The following is a 15,990-nucleotide window of genomic DNA, read 5'->3' on the forward strand; positions in this document are numbered from 1 at the left end:
TAAACATTACTAACTTAAGATGTATTGGTATAAATTTCACATTAGTATGCACAGATTAGGTATTTGGTTGAACATCCTGTATAGTATACATGTATATGCGAGTGTTTATATGCTTTTATATATGCATTCATAAGGTGAAGTATGATTTTCTAGCCACGTGGCCACTCAAAAAAAATAAACAGTTTGTGCTAATGCTCATAAAAAAAATGATTTTTAGTAAAACAGGACATCTGAACATTGCTACATATATAATAGCGTGATTCCCCCTGTAGGAGGTCTGATGAGCGCTGCTCTCATGTAATAGGCTTGTTTGACTTGATGCAATTAGAACACAAAAACATCAGTACATAAGTGCACGAAAACAGAAGAGGAAATTAAGATATTGATCTCTGTATTAGTAAGTCAGGTGTTGGCATAGAGACAGAGCGCCGCGCGTCATAACCTGAAAACCACGCCCACCGGGGGGGAAAACAATCCAACCGTCTCCATTGACTTTGTATTGCGAGAGGCTCAGGCTGCCTCCTTGTCATTTCTGGCTTATAACAAAAACAGAATAATGCCTAAAAACTGCTGTGTGACAGTATGTACAGCTTACAAGCCAAAGAACCCAGAAATAAGTTTTTATAAGCTGTCGAGCCGTAAAACCCAGCTTTTAAGGAGAATAAAGTGGATCGCCGACTACGTTTCCCCCTATTGGACGCAGGTCTACTAATAGTATTACTATGAAAAGTTGCCTGTTTCCATTTTTGTGTCTTTAAACGCTCGTTTTTGGGGTCGACAGCTTATAAAAACTTATTTACAGATTAAAATTAAAAACAGAATAATACATAAAAGCTGCTGTGTGACAAGGTGTACAGCTAAAAAGCCAAAAAACCCAGAAATAAGTTTTTTTTAAGCAGTCGACCTGCATAAAACGAGCGTTTAAAGAAACAAAAGTGGAAACAGGCAACTTTTCATAGTACTTCTATTAGTAGAACTGCGTCCACTAGGGGGAAACGTAGTCGGCGATCCACTTTATTCTCCTTAAAAGCTGGGTTTTACGGCTCGACAACTTATAAAAACTTATTTCTGGGTTCTTTGGCTTGTTAGCTGTACATATTGTCACACAGCAGCTTTTAGGCATTATTCTGTTTTTTGTTAGAAGCCAGAAATGACAAGGAGGCAGCCTCTCGCAATACAAAGTCAATGGAGACGGTTGGATTGTTTCCCCCCCGGTGGGCGTGGTTTTCAAATTTGCATATCGGCGCTCTGTCTCTATGGTTGATGTTCTAGTTAATTCTAAAAGATGGCTACAGAATCAGATCTTTTCACAACAGGCAGATCAACAGAAGACACTTGATAGAGCTTTCGGTCCCCTTTTGAGATAACATTGTATGGTCAGAAAATTATACCACAGCGTACCCTAGGTTTTTGTGAGATGCCACCACTGATGGGTAAACATAAGACTACAATAACCAAGAGAAATGGTCCAAAACAAGAAATATACAAAACACTTCCATATGTGGGGTGGGGTGGGGTGGGGTGGGGTGGGGTGGGCTGGGCAGGTCAGGGACACATAAAAAAAAAGTTACTCCACATTTGACAATTTGCTTTAAAGTATTTCCCAGTAAGTTTAGTTTCTAGTTAAGAGGAGAAAAAGGTAGATCAGTGTACTTGTAAACCAGAATGACTTGAATCATGATCTCAAACTTTGTGCGTCTCATGACATGAAAGGCACCAAATCTAGAAATTAGTTTTAGCATGTTTCTTAGTTACATTTTTCGATCCATCTCTGCAGTTTTATATTGGATTTAATTTGAATTTTTATCCTGAAGTGATGTTGTAGAAAACCCTAGTGAAAGCAAGTTTAAACAGACTAACAAGTATGATACATAGTCCAGACGCAAAATTGTTTTTGATTGTTTTAATGTAAAACATTGAAACCGATAGATTTTTCACGATCTCAGAGGTTTGGCACAAATGTAGCTCATTTCGGATGAACACTGCCCATCATTCCAGCAACGGTTTTCTGAGGGATAAGAAAAAAAAAAGTACAGTTACGGTTGTCGTTTGATATTAGATCAGTAATGAAAGTGCATTCAGACCCCTGATACTATGAATTGTCAGCTGTAAGGACTTTAAACATGTGCATGTTCCCAAATAATGTCCCATCAATTTAAATTAAGTGGATAAGTTAAATGTAGAAACATTTCAGCAATCAAAAAAAAAAAAAAGCTAAATTTCAAGTGTTGTTGCAAAAGGTTTAAAATTGAGGCAGGTGTGCTGGAGTTAAAATATGCAGGTGCCCTCTAGGAACAACGTTGGATACCCATTGTCTAAATACTTGGAGGAAAACTGACAAATGTCAAAACAATTTTAAATTTCTATTTTTACCTTTTCGTTATGGGTACATTAGTGATATAATAACGAATTCAAACAATTGTACAATCAGGATGCAACCTAACAAAATTGACAAATAAAAGGGATGACCATAGTGAATGCTCTGCACATAACATTGACAACTACACCAACCCAGTGCTTCCCAATCCTGGTCTCTGGGCACCCCCTCCCAGAAAGTTTTAGATGTCTCCTTATTTAAAACACTAGATTCAACGTATCAGCCTTATTCAAAAATGGTAAACACGTCTCCTTAAGAAGCTGAATTAAATAAGATGTTAACTAAGGAGACATCTAAAACTTTCTGGGAGGGGGTGCCCAGAAACCAGGATTGGGAAGCACTGGCCCATTTCATACTAAATTCTATAAAATATTAAGATGGTAAAATGATGAGATTCGTTCTTACTGCCAAAGTTTATCACGAGGCAGTTCTCAGGGTTACCCTGATAATTGTTAGGTTCTCCAGAGCACCAGCTGGTAAAGTCAAACTGAGATCCATCAGACCACAGCCATTGGCCATCCTAATGAGTGAGGAGAGACAGTAGAGTTTACAAATGCTGCATTGACACTCCAATATATTTTAGTATATCATTTATATTGTAACAATATAAGTTATGGGATCTATAAAAACAAAGGTTTCATTTTAAAGCATTAATTTCAGACTAGCCAGACAATTAGCATTTCAGAGCAAATTGACTTACAATTTCACCATCATGACCACCAACCCAAGCAGATGTGGTAGCAGACACAAGACTCAGGAGAAAGTTGTGTTCCACTGTATTGCGCATAGATGCAAGATTTGCATCAACAGATTGACAGTTTTTCTAAAGAGACAGAAAGAATTTAATTGAAAATCTATACAGTTCTCTTGGATCATGACAGGACATTGGGTATCATTGAACAATTTCTAAATAACAGTACCTCAGCGGTGGCCCAGTTAACTGACTGAGAGAAGAATTTGTAGCATTGCACACCAAAAGGGGTCCATCCATATGGGCAGTCTTCTTCAGCTACACAAGGAATAAAATTTGTAATAAATCACATTATCAGTTTTATTTTTTGATGTAGAAGTTTTTAAATGTTACTCAATACATAAAGTTAGTCCAAAGTTTTTTTTATTGCCATTTAAACTGGAATGTTGCGTGTAGGGTCTTGGTTACCTGGTGCACTCTCAACAGAAAATACCAAGAAAAGAAGCACAAGAGCTCTCATGACTGCCATGATGAATCTGAAAATGAATTAAGAGGAAAAGTGACACATCTGCACTCAAATAGACACTGTTGAAGGTAATGCTACAAAAACTCACCTTTTTGGCAAAATCCTCACTTTCAGATTTTAAGATTGTGTGATGTCAAAGAGGAGTCCTATGCGTGATCAAGAACAAAGCCAACACAACAACTGACAGATAAAAATTGCAAACACAATGGTATTTATACACATGCTAATCAAGGGAAACAAGAAACACCTGAAACAATTAGGGTGGGAAACAGGTGCGGTGTTTGGGTAGGCTATGGCAGAGTATGGCACTTGCCACCTTGGCATTTAAACAAAACAGAAGAAATTAGTGATGGCCAAATGAAGCGTTTCGAAGCATTATTGCTTTCCAATACAATTGTGTTGAAATGGTTCATTACTCGAAGTCTCAATCAAACAGAAAATGCACAGCAACATCTGCTGGTGAAGTAAATGTAATGCAACAAAGCTTACAACCATAAAATGTAAGTAGGCTAATGTTACCACCCCATTTATTTTTACAGTCTATGTTTCAAACCCTTTTATGTAGTAGTTGAATTTCACAGATACTAATGAATTACATGTGTTCACATTGATAATAAAACATTGATCATACAAATCAGCTGCTACTAGAAGTTAAACAGACAAAATTCTAAGCAGAAGCATTAAATTGCTGCATCATTTTTAAAGAAATATGCTTCATGGTTTAGGTACTTTAATAACTCCGTTTTGTTTGCTGTTTGACTTTAAATATAAACTTTTTTAACTTGACTATTTTGATATTCAAGGTGTCCAAAAGAGTCTGCACCGCTCAAGTTCTGAAAGTTCTGAACTGTTCTGAAATGACGTTGATACACAGAACAAAGCCAAGTTTATTTTTACAATACATTACAATAATTTCAAATTACCTGCATTATGTGCTGCACTGTCTTTGCATGCGGTTCAGCTAAGTACAGTAAACTGCTGTGTCTTGAAAGTTGTTCATCATATAGGGTAGGCTTCTTCGACTTCATGCATCGCTGCAAGAACTGACAATCAGATGATATCAAAGTACCGCGAGAACGATTAGAGAAATCATACAGAGGAGTCTGCATATCAAGTTCTCGCAGTACTTTGATGTCAACCGCCTGCCATTCTTGTGGCCCAGCATAAAGTCGAACTCACCTTATAACTTTGTCTATTGCTGTCAGTAGTGATTGATGGACTGGCGCACATGGATTTAGCATTGATGGAGGCCCACCTCCAAGCCCGAGGCCCTAGGCATTTGCCTACTCTGCCTATAGGTAGCGCTTGCCCGTACCGTGCCACACATCGAGAAAATTTACATTAGGCGTGGCTTTATTGATTGTATTGTGAAATAGTAAAGTCTTCTTTCTTACTGTTTTACACATTTGTTGATGATAAGGAGAACAAAACAACTGCTTATGATATTTATTTACTGTTGCTTATTTATTGTTTAATAAAAATGTGTATTATTTTTAAATAAAAGATATAGCAATAATTTTTTATTTGTTTATTTTCAAAAAGTAGAAAATAGCTGACAACAAGAAGTAACAAAAGTGTATAAACGTAAATCTTTGGTGTTTACGGTCATTCAGCTGATTCCAGTTACGCGTTCGTCTCCCGTTGCATCATGGGAAATATAAGTGAGCGAGTCTTGCCCATGCTCGAGTAAGATACATTACTGCAAAAGTAATATTTGTTTTGTGAATAAATTAAAAATCTTATTTATTTTTGGTTTATATTTGGTTAACTCATGTTGTCATGACAACACCTGGCTGTGGGTGGATTGTTACAGTATAACTTAAAGGGACATTCCACTTTTTTATGCTCATTTTCCAGTTCCCCTAGAGTTTAACATTTGATTCGTACCGTTATGGAATCTATTCAGCTGTATTCCGGGTCTGGCGCTACCATTTTAGCATAGCTTAGCGCTAAAAAAACAGTTTTAATATTTTTCCTATTTAAAACTTGACACTTTTGTAGTTACATCTTGTACTAAGACCAACAGAAAATTAAACTTTGCGATTTTGTACGCTGTAACTACCTTCACGGCATATTAGGGGCCATTCGCATGTAATGCAAGTGTCACACAGTGTTGTGGTTTAATATCGGCTCGGGTCCAGACAGGCTAGCTATTGCGGCATTAGTAAATTACCCAGACGAGTTATGTGAATGCTTTGTTCCGTACAAGCTAACTATTGCAGGATAAGTATATTTTCTAGACAAATTATGTGAATGCTTTGTTTTGAGTTTAGACTTAAAGTGATCGACTGCGTATTATTCTCAGACATCAGATGGCAAACCATTCCAGAGCTTAGGGGCCAAGTAGGAAAAGGATCTACCAACTTTAGATACTCTAGGTGATAATTAAAAAGACCAGAATTTTGCAGTGTTTGTGATGGATTGTATGCTGATAGTAATTCCTTAAGATATGAGGGTGCTAGGCCATTTAAGGCTTTATGGGTGATTAGTAATTTTTAAATGGATGCGATATTTAAAGGAACAGTATGTAAGAAATTTCTCAATCATAAAATGGTCCTTTTATGTCACTAGACATCAAGAAATCATTTTCAAATACTTATATATCACTGACCACAGTGGTCTGACCAGGATATTGTCATTTAAAAAGTGTTGCAGCCCTCAACTGATGTTTATGTTGTCATGTTGTGTATTGGCCACCAGTTGTGTGATTGCAGTTCCAGTTTTAGCCACAAGTTTTGTGATTGCAATACCAGTTTTGGCCATAATCCTACATACTGTTCCTTTAACTGGTAGCCAGTGTATAGATGCCAAAATTGGGCTTATGTGGTCATACTTTGAGTAAGCACTCTTGCAGAGACATTTTGAACTAGCCAAAGCTTGTTTACGTGATTTGCATGGCATCCCCAAGTAACAATAGTCTATAGGTCATAAAAGCGTGGATAAGCTTCTCTGCATCTGATGCAGACAGCATATGGCGTATTTGAGATATTTCTAAGATGGAAGAATGCCGTGCTATCTCCTATAGTTTTATACAGCATTTAATTTTAATCTTGAAGGGACTTTAGAAAAACCCTAGTGAAAATATGACAGCAAGTTTAAACTGAAACAAACCGGCTAACAAGTATGATCAGATATTAGTGCCATAACATTTACTTCAACATAGTCCAGACAATAAATTGTTTTTGATTGAAACAGATTTATTTAACACGATCTCAGAGGTTTGGCACAAATGTAGCTCATTTCGGATGAACACTGCCCATCATTCCAACAACTGTTATCTGTGGGATAAGAAAAAATTAAATCAGTACAGTTACAGCTGTAGTTCGATATCAGATCAGTAATGAAAGTGCACTCAGGAAGTATTCAGACCCCTGATACTGTATGCATTGTCAACTGTAAGGACTTTAAACAGGTGTCCGTGTTCCCAAATAATATCCCATCAATTTAAAATTAGCACAGGTGTAGAAACATTTCAGCAACTATCAAGAGAAACAGGAGGCAGAGCTAAATTTCAACTGTTGCAAAAGGTTTAAAAAAAAAAATAGAGGCGGGTACCCTATGGGAACAACGTTGGAGACCCACAGTCGAAACTTACAAATGGTAAGACATTACATTTCCGGTTTTTACCTTTTCGTTTTGAGGTTGATGATATAATGAATTCAAACCTTTGTACAATCAAAATTTTCAAATAAAGAAGGTATCAAAACCTTAAACTAGTCCATTTCATAGTAAATGCTATAAAATATTAAGACCGTAAAAAAGATGGGATTCATTCTTACTGGTAAAGTTTATCTGTAGGCAGTTCTCAGGGTTACCCTGATAATTGTTAGGTTCTCCAGAGCACCAGCTGGTAAAGTTAAACTGAGATGCATCAGACCACAGCCATTGGCCATCCTAATGAGTGAGGAGAGTCAGAAAGAGTTTACTAATAATGCATTGACACTCAAATATATCATTTATATTGGAACAAAAAAAAGTTATTGTATCTATGGAAACAAAAAAAAAACTTTTAAACCTTAAATTCAGACTAGCCAGGCAATATCAGCATTTCAGAGCAATTTGACTTACAATTTCACCATCATGGCCACCAACCCAAGCAGATGTGGTAGCAGGCACAATCAGATTCAGGAGAAAGTTGTGTTCATCTGTATTGTGCACAGATGCAAGATTTGCATCAACAGATTGACAGTTTTTCTAAAGAGACAGAAAGAACTTTATTGAAAATCTAATCAGTTTCTCTTGGATCATGACAGGACATTGAGTATCATTGAACAATTTCTGAATAACTGAAAAACAGTACCTCAGCGGTGGCCCAGTTAACGGACTGAGAGAAGAATTTGTAGCATTTCATACCAAAATGTGTCCATCCATATGGGCAGTTTTCTTCAACTATACACAGAATAAAATGAGTAATATAAAGTCACATTATCAGTTTTATGTTTCTGTGTAAAGGGTTTTTAATGTTGCTCAAGTTATCCTTTCACATAACTTTACTCTCGAAAGTTTACGATGGCAATATAATCTGAAATATTGGTTGTAGGGTCTTGGTTACAGTGGCGCCCCCAAGGGGCGCCCCCCCATAAAAGTCACTGGCCCCCCCAGTGGCCCCCCCCAAACAGAATGAGTTTTTTTTTTTAGATTTTTATATTTAAATAATAGTAGTAATATGTATTCATTAAAATGTACACTAAAAGCACTATGTAAAAAAATAATATGCATTTGTATAATGTGTTAAATAGAATACGATCATAACCCATCCACTCACCTTTACCTGCAAAGTATTGAACAACCCCAGCTACTGTTCTCCTTGTTGCTCCTGTTCAGCCATTGAATGCATTACAGAAGAAATTCACAAACTAGTAAGTAAAACTCAGTTAATTATAGGTTATATAAAGCATATTGTTCCAAGCTTAATCACTGTCAGGGTTTAAATTGGGCTGGGGCACCAGACGTCATGCCTATTCAAACTGACCCTCGGTTTTTGAGCCAACTGGATTTTTCATGCAACCTCAAAATCACAGAAGCATCCATTAATTTGTTACTTGTCTTTTAATCTGTTTAATATGCGCAATATAATCATTTCTGTGCTGCATCCTTGTCACTTTTCGGAGATTTTCGCCGTTTTGATCATGTTAAATTTCTTTGTTCTGGCGTCATCAGCGTCTGAGAGCGCTCACGAGCTTTGCTGTTTCCTTTGACTTTCTGAGGAATTAAAACGTCTAAGAAACACTCACATCATTTCCAAACCCCAGGACGGTAATGTGCAGTTAACCTCCTCTGTGTAGTTTAAAATGTGACCGTCTCGACGTTATACTAGTAGAGATTTCTAGATTCATCTTCTTGGTGCAACGGCAAAGTTCGCCAGAGTTCACGGGCACGGGGGCGCAGAATCACACGCTCACATACGAGGTAAGGTGGCATTTTATCTAAACATTTTTTTAAATCGTTATTAAACATTAAAACCAACCACGTGGCTATAGCTTATGTCATTTTCGTTGTTTATATACTTTATGGATTTAAAATTTCATTAATTTCATAGGATAATGCAGTTGTTTTGCAAAATGCATTGACACAATTAAAGTCATTAAACAAAACGTAAATAAAGAAAACATGCCGTTTCAGATGTAAATATGATGCCAATATTATTCCGATTGAATAGTATTTGATATAAAAGTTAGTCAACACATTTATTTTGGAGGTTTTTGCATGAAAGCATGGGGCGCTCAGATTGTTAGAAATGTAAGTGCCAAAAGACTGAAGAATCTGTCGCACTGTGCCCCCTTAAAAAAAAAAAGGGTGCATGACGCCCCTGCCCGGCACATAGCCTGAAGGTCTCGCTCTACTCTTGCCAGTGTACCTGCTGCGCTTGTGCACTCGCTGCCTGCGGTGCCGCGAAGGGAATAATGGGTTTCCATTCATTATGGGGCATACTCACCAAACGAAAGTTCAACGATTCGCGCGAGTAGATTACATACAAAGTCAATGCAAAGACGCAATCAGACAGACGCGTCCTTGCAAGGGGGGATGCGAATGACGCGAATTGGGCTGCGCAATTGCCGAAAACACGCGCTTTTCCCTTCAAACGCGTCTTTGTGAGAGAGAGCGAGAGAGCGCGAGCGAGAGCGCGAGGTAAGATTGGTGCCCACGTCGAGAAAACTTAAGACTAGAGACGTGTTAAGGACTAAAGTATGTCACTCATTTAATTAGAGTATGTTAACTAACACATTGTATAGTTTAATAAAATAATGTATTTTAAATACACAATTCAAACGGTTGTCTCTAGTAAATCATATACTAGTAATAAATAAGAATAACTACACTCCAAGTAGCATTAAAAGCAAAGGGAAAACTGTTGCCCATAAGATTCAGGCATAATACATTTTTTAATTGTGCCACCCTAAGATTTGTGCTGGCCCCTTTGTGCCCCCCCATGAAAACAATCCTGGGGGCGCCACTGCTTGGTTACCTGTACTCTCAACAGAAAAGACCAAGAAAAGAATTAGAGCTCTCATGACTGCCATGATGAATCTGAAAATGAATTAACAGAAAAGTGACACATCTGCACTCATATGTACACTGCTGAAGTTAATGTTACAAAAACTCACCTTTTAGTAAAAAGTTTTGCTTTCAGAATTTAAGAAACAAAACAAAGCAAAGCCAATACAATAACCGACAGAGAAAAATGACGAGCACAATGGTATTTATACACATGCTAATCAAAGGAAACAAGAAACACCTGAGACAATTAGGGTGGAGAAGAGGTGCTGCATTTGGGTAGGCTATGGCAAAGTATGGCACTTGCCACCCAGGCATTTAAACAAAACAGAAGAAATTAGTGATGGCCAAATGAAACGTCTCGAAGCATTATTGCTTTCCGATACAATCGTGTCAAATATAATATATTACTCGAAGTTTCATTCAAATAGAAAATGCACAGCACCATCTGCTGGTGAAGTAAATGTAATGAACTTGAAATGCAAGTAGGCTGAGCTTTGACACGATGTTCATGGTTTCTTTTTACAATCCATGTTTCAAACCCATTTATGTAGTAGGTGAATTTCACAGATACTGATGAATAACATGTGTTCACGTTGATAATAAAACATTGAGCATGAGATCTGTTTGATTTTTCAAGGTGTTGGGTAATGTTGCAGATGGCAACTGGGTAGAGTGGAGGAGAGTATTCATTAAATGCTGTGATTTTTATTCAAACATATAATTTTATAATAATTATAATGGCTAAACATTTGGTGACAGGAAAATATATTCTTTTTTGTACACTTTCACCAGCATCGGAGAATATTCCGTCGCATGGAACAGATGCTGGAGTACACAAAAACAGTTAAGAAAGCTTCTCCATGGTTTGACTTCACTTGTATGAAAAATAAAGCCGGCAAGTTTCAAACCTGTAAACGGTATCAAAGCAGTCGTGTGGTTCACTAATTAGTAGCCGAGAAAACATCATCGGGCTGGGAGAGGTCCACTGATGAACTGTTTCAAAAAGTTCATTAAAATCCCTATTAAGAAGCCCAGACTGCTCTTTCCGAATATCATTCTTTCCCACATGTATGATAATCCAACTGACAGACTTATGTTTCATTAGAATGTTCCACAGTTCCTTGTTAACATCAAAAACCGTTGCGTGCTTGGCTCGGCCGCTGCCTGTATGTTATTGAGCACAGGGCCGGTGCTATTTGGAGGCCCTAGGCAAAATTTCTGTTAATTTGGAGGCCCCTCACACCTCTCTTTTCAGAATAATGTGAGTGTCATAAAGTGTATTTCCTAGTCTAATCATTTAAGCAATACAGTTATCAAACATGTTTTTAGCCTATTGCTTTTCTTTTTTTATCAAGTTTATCAACCAATGGATTAAATTTGTGTTAAAATGTAATTAGAAATTATACAAAACTGTTTCACCGTTTTAGGGTTAACACAGGATGACAGTTTTGCTTTCTTAAAAGAGTCAAATTAAAAAAAGACAACACTACATTGCAAAAACCCTAACCCTAAAAACCTACAGATGAACACCTCCAAGACATTATTTCAGTAAATGAGCATCATTATCTTTTATTGTTTTGTTATTTTAGCTGGGTGTAGATGGTTTCAGCAGTGACAATATAAACACGCGGCTTTCGTGGTCATTACGTAGCTTCTGGTAAACTCTAAAAGATGGCTACAGAATCAGATCTCGTCACAAGAGACAGATTAACAGAAGACACTTAGAGCGTTCGGTCCCCTTTTGGGATAACATTGTATGGTCAGAAAATTATACCATAGCGTACCCTAGGTTTTTGTGAGATGCCACCACTGATGGGTAAACATAAGACTACAATAACCAAGAGAAATGGTCCAAAACAAGAAATATACAAAACACTTCCATATGTGGGGTGGACAGGTCAGGGAGACATAAATGACATTGTCAAATGTGGAGTAACATTTTTGTAATTTGCTTTGAAGTATTTCCCAGTAAGTTCAGTTTCTAGTTAAGATGAGAAAAGGGTAGATCAGTGTACTTGTAAACCAGAATGATTTGACTCTGGATCTCAAACTTTGTGCATCTCATGACATGAGAGAAAGGCACTAAATCTATCAATTAGTTTTACCATGTTTCTTAGTTACATTTTACGATCCATCTCTGCAGTTTTATATTGATTTCATTTGAATTTTTATCCTGAAGTGACTTTGTAGAAAACCCTAGTGAAAGCAAGTTTAAACAGACTAACAAGTATGATACATAGTCCAGACGCAAAATTGTTTTTGATTGTTTTAATGTAAAACATTGAAACCGATAGATTTTTCACGATCTCAGAGGTTTGGCACAAATGTAGCTCATTTCGGATGAACACTGCCCATCATTCCAGCAACGGTTTTCTGAGGGATAAGAAAAAAAAAAAAGTACAGTTACGGTTGTCGTTTGATATTAGAGCAGTAATGAAAGTGCATTCAGAAAGCATTCAGACCCCTGATACTATATGAATTGTTAGATGTAATGATTTTAAACAGGTGTGCATGTTCCCAAATAATATCCCATCAATTTAAATTAAGCACAAGTGGATAAGTTAAATTTAGAAACACTTCAGCAATCAACAAAAGAGAGGCAGAGCTAAATTTCAAGTGTTGTTGCAAAAGGTTTAAAATTGAGGCAGGTGTGCTGGAGTTCAAATATGCAGGTGCCCTCCAGGAACAACGTTGGATACCCATTGTCTAAATACTTGGAGGACAACTGACAAATGTTAAAACAATTTTCAATTTCTATTTTTACCTTTTCGTTATGGGTACATTAGTGATATAATAACGAATTCAAACAATTGTACAGTCAGGCTGCAACCTAACAAAATTGACAAATGAAAGGGATCTGACCATAGTGAATGCTCTGCACATAACAAGGACAACTACACCAACCCAGTGCTTCCCAATCCTGGTCTCTGGGCACCCCCTCCTAGAAAGTTTTAGATGTCTCCTTATTTAAAACACCCGATTCAACGTATCAGCCTTATTCAAAAATGGTAAACACGTCTCCTTAAGAAGCTGAATTAAATCAGATGTTAACGAAGGAGACATCGAAAACTTTCTGGGAGGGTGTGCCCAGAAACCAGGATTGGGAAGCACTGGCCCATTTCATACTAAATGCTATAAAATATTAAGATGGTAAAATGATGGGATTCGTTCTTACTGCCAAAGTTTATCACGAGGCAGTTCTCAGGGTTACCCTGATAATTGTTAGGTTCTCCAGAGCACCAGCTGGTAAAGTCAAACTGAGATCCATCAGACCACAGCCATTGTCCATCCTAATGAGTGAGGAGAGACAGTAGAGTTTACAAATGCTGCATTGACACTACAATATATTTTAGTATATCATTTATATTGTAACAATATAAGTTATGGGATCTATAAAAACAAAGGTTTCATTTTAAAGCATTAATTTCAGACTAGCCAGACAATTAGCATTTCAGAGCAAATTGACTTACAATTTCACCATCATGACCACCAACCCAAGCAGATGTGGTAGCAGACACAAGACTCAGGAGAAAGTTGTGTTCCACTGTATTGCGCATAGATGCAAGATTTGCATCAACAGATTGACAGTTTTTCTAAAGAGACAGAAAGAATTTAATTGAAAATCTATACAGTTCTCTTGGATCATGACAGGACATTGGGTATCATTGAACAATTTCTGAATAACAGTACCTCAGCGGTGGCCCAGTTAACTGACTGAGAGAAGAATTTGTAGCATTGCACACCAAAAGGTGTCCATCCATATGGGCAGTCTTCTTCAGCTACACAAAGAATAAAATTAGTAATAAATCACATTATCAGTTTTATTTTTCGGTGTAGAAGTTTTTAAATGTTACTCAATACATAAAGTTAGTCCAAAGTTTTTTTATTGCCATTTAATCTGGAATGTTGCGTGTAGGGTCTTGGTCACCTGGTGCACTCTCAACAGAAAAGACCAAGAAAAGCAGCACAAGAGCTCTCATGACTGCCATGATGAATCTGAAAATGAATTAACAGGAAAAGTGACACATCTGCACTCAAATAGACACTGTTGAAGGTAATGCTACAAAAACTCACCTTTTTGTCAAAATCCTCACTTTCAGATTTTAAGATTGTGTGATGTCAAAGAGGAGTCCTATGCGTGATCAAGAACAAAACCAACACAACAACTGACAGATAAAAATTGCAAACACAATGGTATTTATACACATGCTAATCAAGGTAAACAAGAAACACCTGAAACAATTAGGGTGGGAAACAGGTGCGGTGTTTGGGTAGGCTATGGCAGAGTATGGCACTTGCCACCTTGGCATTTAAACAAAACAGAAGAAATTTGTGATGGCCAAATGAAGCGTTTTAAAGCATTATTGCTTTCCAATACAATTGTGTTGAAATGGTTCATTACTCGAAGTTTCATTCAAACAGAAAATGCACAGCAACATCTGCTGGTGAAGTAAATGTAATGCAACAAAGCTTACAACCATAAAATGTAAGTAGGCTAATGTTACCACCCCATTTAGGCAGTCAGAGCTTTGACACGGTGTTCATGGTTTCTTTTTACAGTCTATGTTTCAAACCCTTTCATGTAGTAGTTGAATTTCACAGATACTAATGAATTACATGTGTTCACATTGATAATAAAACATTGAGCATACAAATCAGCTGCTACTAGAAGTTAAACAGACAAAATTCTAAGCAGAAGCATTAAATTCCTGCATCATTTTTAAAAAAATATGCTTCATGGTTTAGGTACTTTAATAACTCCGTTTTGTTTGCTGTTTGAATTTAAATATAAACTTTTTTAACTTGACTATTTTGATATTCAAGGTGTCCAAAAGAGTCTGCACCGCTCAAGTTTGAACTGTTCTGAAATGACGTTGATACACAGAACAAAGCCAAGTTTATTTTTACAGTACATTACAATCATTTCAAATTACCTGCATTATGTGCTGCACTGTCTTTGCATGCGGTTCAGCTAAGTACAGTAAACTGCTGTGTCTTGAAAGTTGTTCATCATATAGGGTAGGCTTCTTCGACTTCATGCATCGCTGCAAGAACTGACAATCGGATGATATCAAAGTACCGCGAGAGCGATTAGAGAAATCATACAGATGAGTCTGCATATCAAGTTCTCGCAGTACTTTGATGTCAACCGCCTGCCATTCTTGCGGCCCAGCATAAAGTCGAACTCACCTTATAACTTTGTCTATTGCTGTCAGTAGTGATTGATGGACTGGCGCACATGGATTTAGCATTTATGGAGGCCCACCTCCAAGCCCGAGGCCCTAGGCATTTGTCTACTCTGCCTATAGGTAGCGCTTGCCCGTACCGTGTCACACATCGAGAAAATGTACATTAGGCGTGGCTTTATTGATTGTACTGTGAAATGGTAAAGTCTTCTTTCTTACTGTTTTTCACAATTGTTATGTTTGTTGTATAAGTTGATGATAAGGAAAACAAAACAACTGCTTATGATATTTATTTATTTACTGTTGTTTATTTATTGTTTAATAAAAATGTGTATTATTTTTAAATAAAAGATATAGCAATAATTTTTTATTTGTTTATTTTCAAAAAGTAGAAAATAGCTGACAAGAAGAAGTAACAAAAGTGTATAAACGTAAATCTTTGGTGTTTATGGTCATTCAGCTGATTCCAGTTACGCGTTCGTCTCCCGTTGCATCATGGGAAATATAAGTGAGCGAGTCTTGCCCATGCTCGAGTAAGATACATTACTGCAAAAGTAATATTTGTTTTGTGAATAAATTAAAAATCTTATTTATTTTTGGTTTATATTTGGTTAACTCATGTTGTCATGACAACACCTGGCTGTGGGTGGATTGTTACAGTATAACTTAAAGGGACATTCCACTTTTTTATGCTCATTTTCCAGTTCCCCTA

General features: G+C 37.0%; 2 protein-coding genes across 2 annotated transcripts; both read right to left on the bottom strand.

The window, feature by feature from the left end:
• Positions 1-1,892: 1,892 nt before the first annotated feature.
• On the bottom strand, positions 1,893-8,385 carry LOC135774910 (C-type lectin lectoxin-Lio3-like). The gene is made up of 10 exons (XM_073813695.1): positions 8,360-8,385; positions 7,895-7,983; positions 7,663-7,788; positions 7,374-7,488; positions 6,803-6,872; positions 3,537-3,604; positions 3,298-3,386; positions 3,078-3,200; positions 2,783-2,897; positions 1,893-2,008 (listed from the first exon to the last, which is right to left on the bottom strand). Exons 2-10 carry the CDS (start codon positions 7,943-7,945, stop codon positions 1,935-1,937), a joined length of 831 nt encoding a protein of 276 aa, XP_073669796.1. The 5' UTR covers positions 7,946-7,983; positions 8,360-8,385; the 3' UTR covers positions 1,893-1,934.
• Positions 8,386-12,345: 3,960 nt separating this feature from the next.
• On the bottom strand, positions 12,346-14,081 carry LOC135779056 (ladderlectin-like). Its single transcript, XM_065289700.2, has 5 exons — positions 14,021-14,081; positions 13,783-13,871; positions 13,563-13,685; positions 13,268-13,382; positions 12,346-12,465 (listed from the first exon to the last, which is right to left on the bottom strand). The coding sequence occupies exons 1-5, from the start codon at positions 14,079-14,081 to the stop codon at positions 12,392-12,394; spliced, it is 462 nt and encodes a 153-aa protein (XP_065145772.1). The 3' UTR covers positions 12,346-12,391.
• Positions 14,082-15,990: the final 1,909 nt, after the last annotated feature.

The sequence above is a fragment of the Paramisgurnus dabryanus genome, chromosome 1 (assembly GCF_030506205.2).
Source record: "Paramisgurnus dabryanus chromosome 1, PD_genome_1.1, whole genome shotgun sequence".
Classification (NCBI taxonomy): Eukaryota; Metazoa; Chordata; class Actinopteri; order Cypriniformes; family Cobitidae; genus Paramisgurnus; species Paramisgurnus dabryanus.

Bases quoted from the DNA above. Each gene is read 5' to 3' on its own strand.
- LOC135774910 (XM_073813695.1), bottom strand. From the start codon at position 7,945: ATGAAATGCTACAAATTCTTCTCTCAGTCCGTTAACTGGGCCACCGCT. The intron at 3,387-3,536 runs GTAACCAAGACC...TTCCTTGTGTAG, and splicing joins TTCTGTTGAGAGTGCACCAG to CTGAAGAAGACTGCCCATAT. The intron at 2,009-2,782 runs GTAAGAACGAAT...CTTATCCCTCAG, and splicing joins CCTCGTGATAAACTTTGGCA to AAAACCGTTGCTGGAATGAT.
- LOC135779056 (XM_065289700.2), bottom strand. From the start codon at position 14,081: ATGGCAGTCATGAGAGCTCTTGTGCTGCTTTTCTTGGTCTTTTCTGTT. The intron at 13,383-13,562 runs GTAAGTCAATTT...CTCACTCATTAG, and splicing joins GTGGTCATGATGGTGAAATT to GATGGACAATGGCTGTGGTC. The intron at 12,466-13,267 runs GTAAGAACGAAT...CTTATCCCTCAG, and splicing joins CCTCGTGATAAACTTTGGCA to AAAACCGTTGCTGGAATGAT.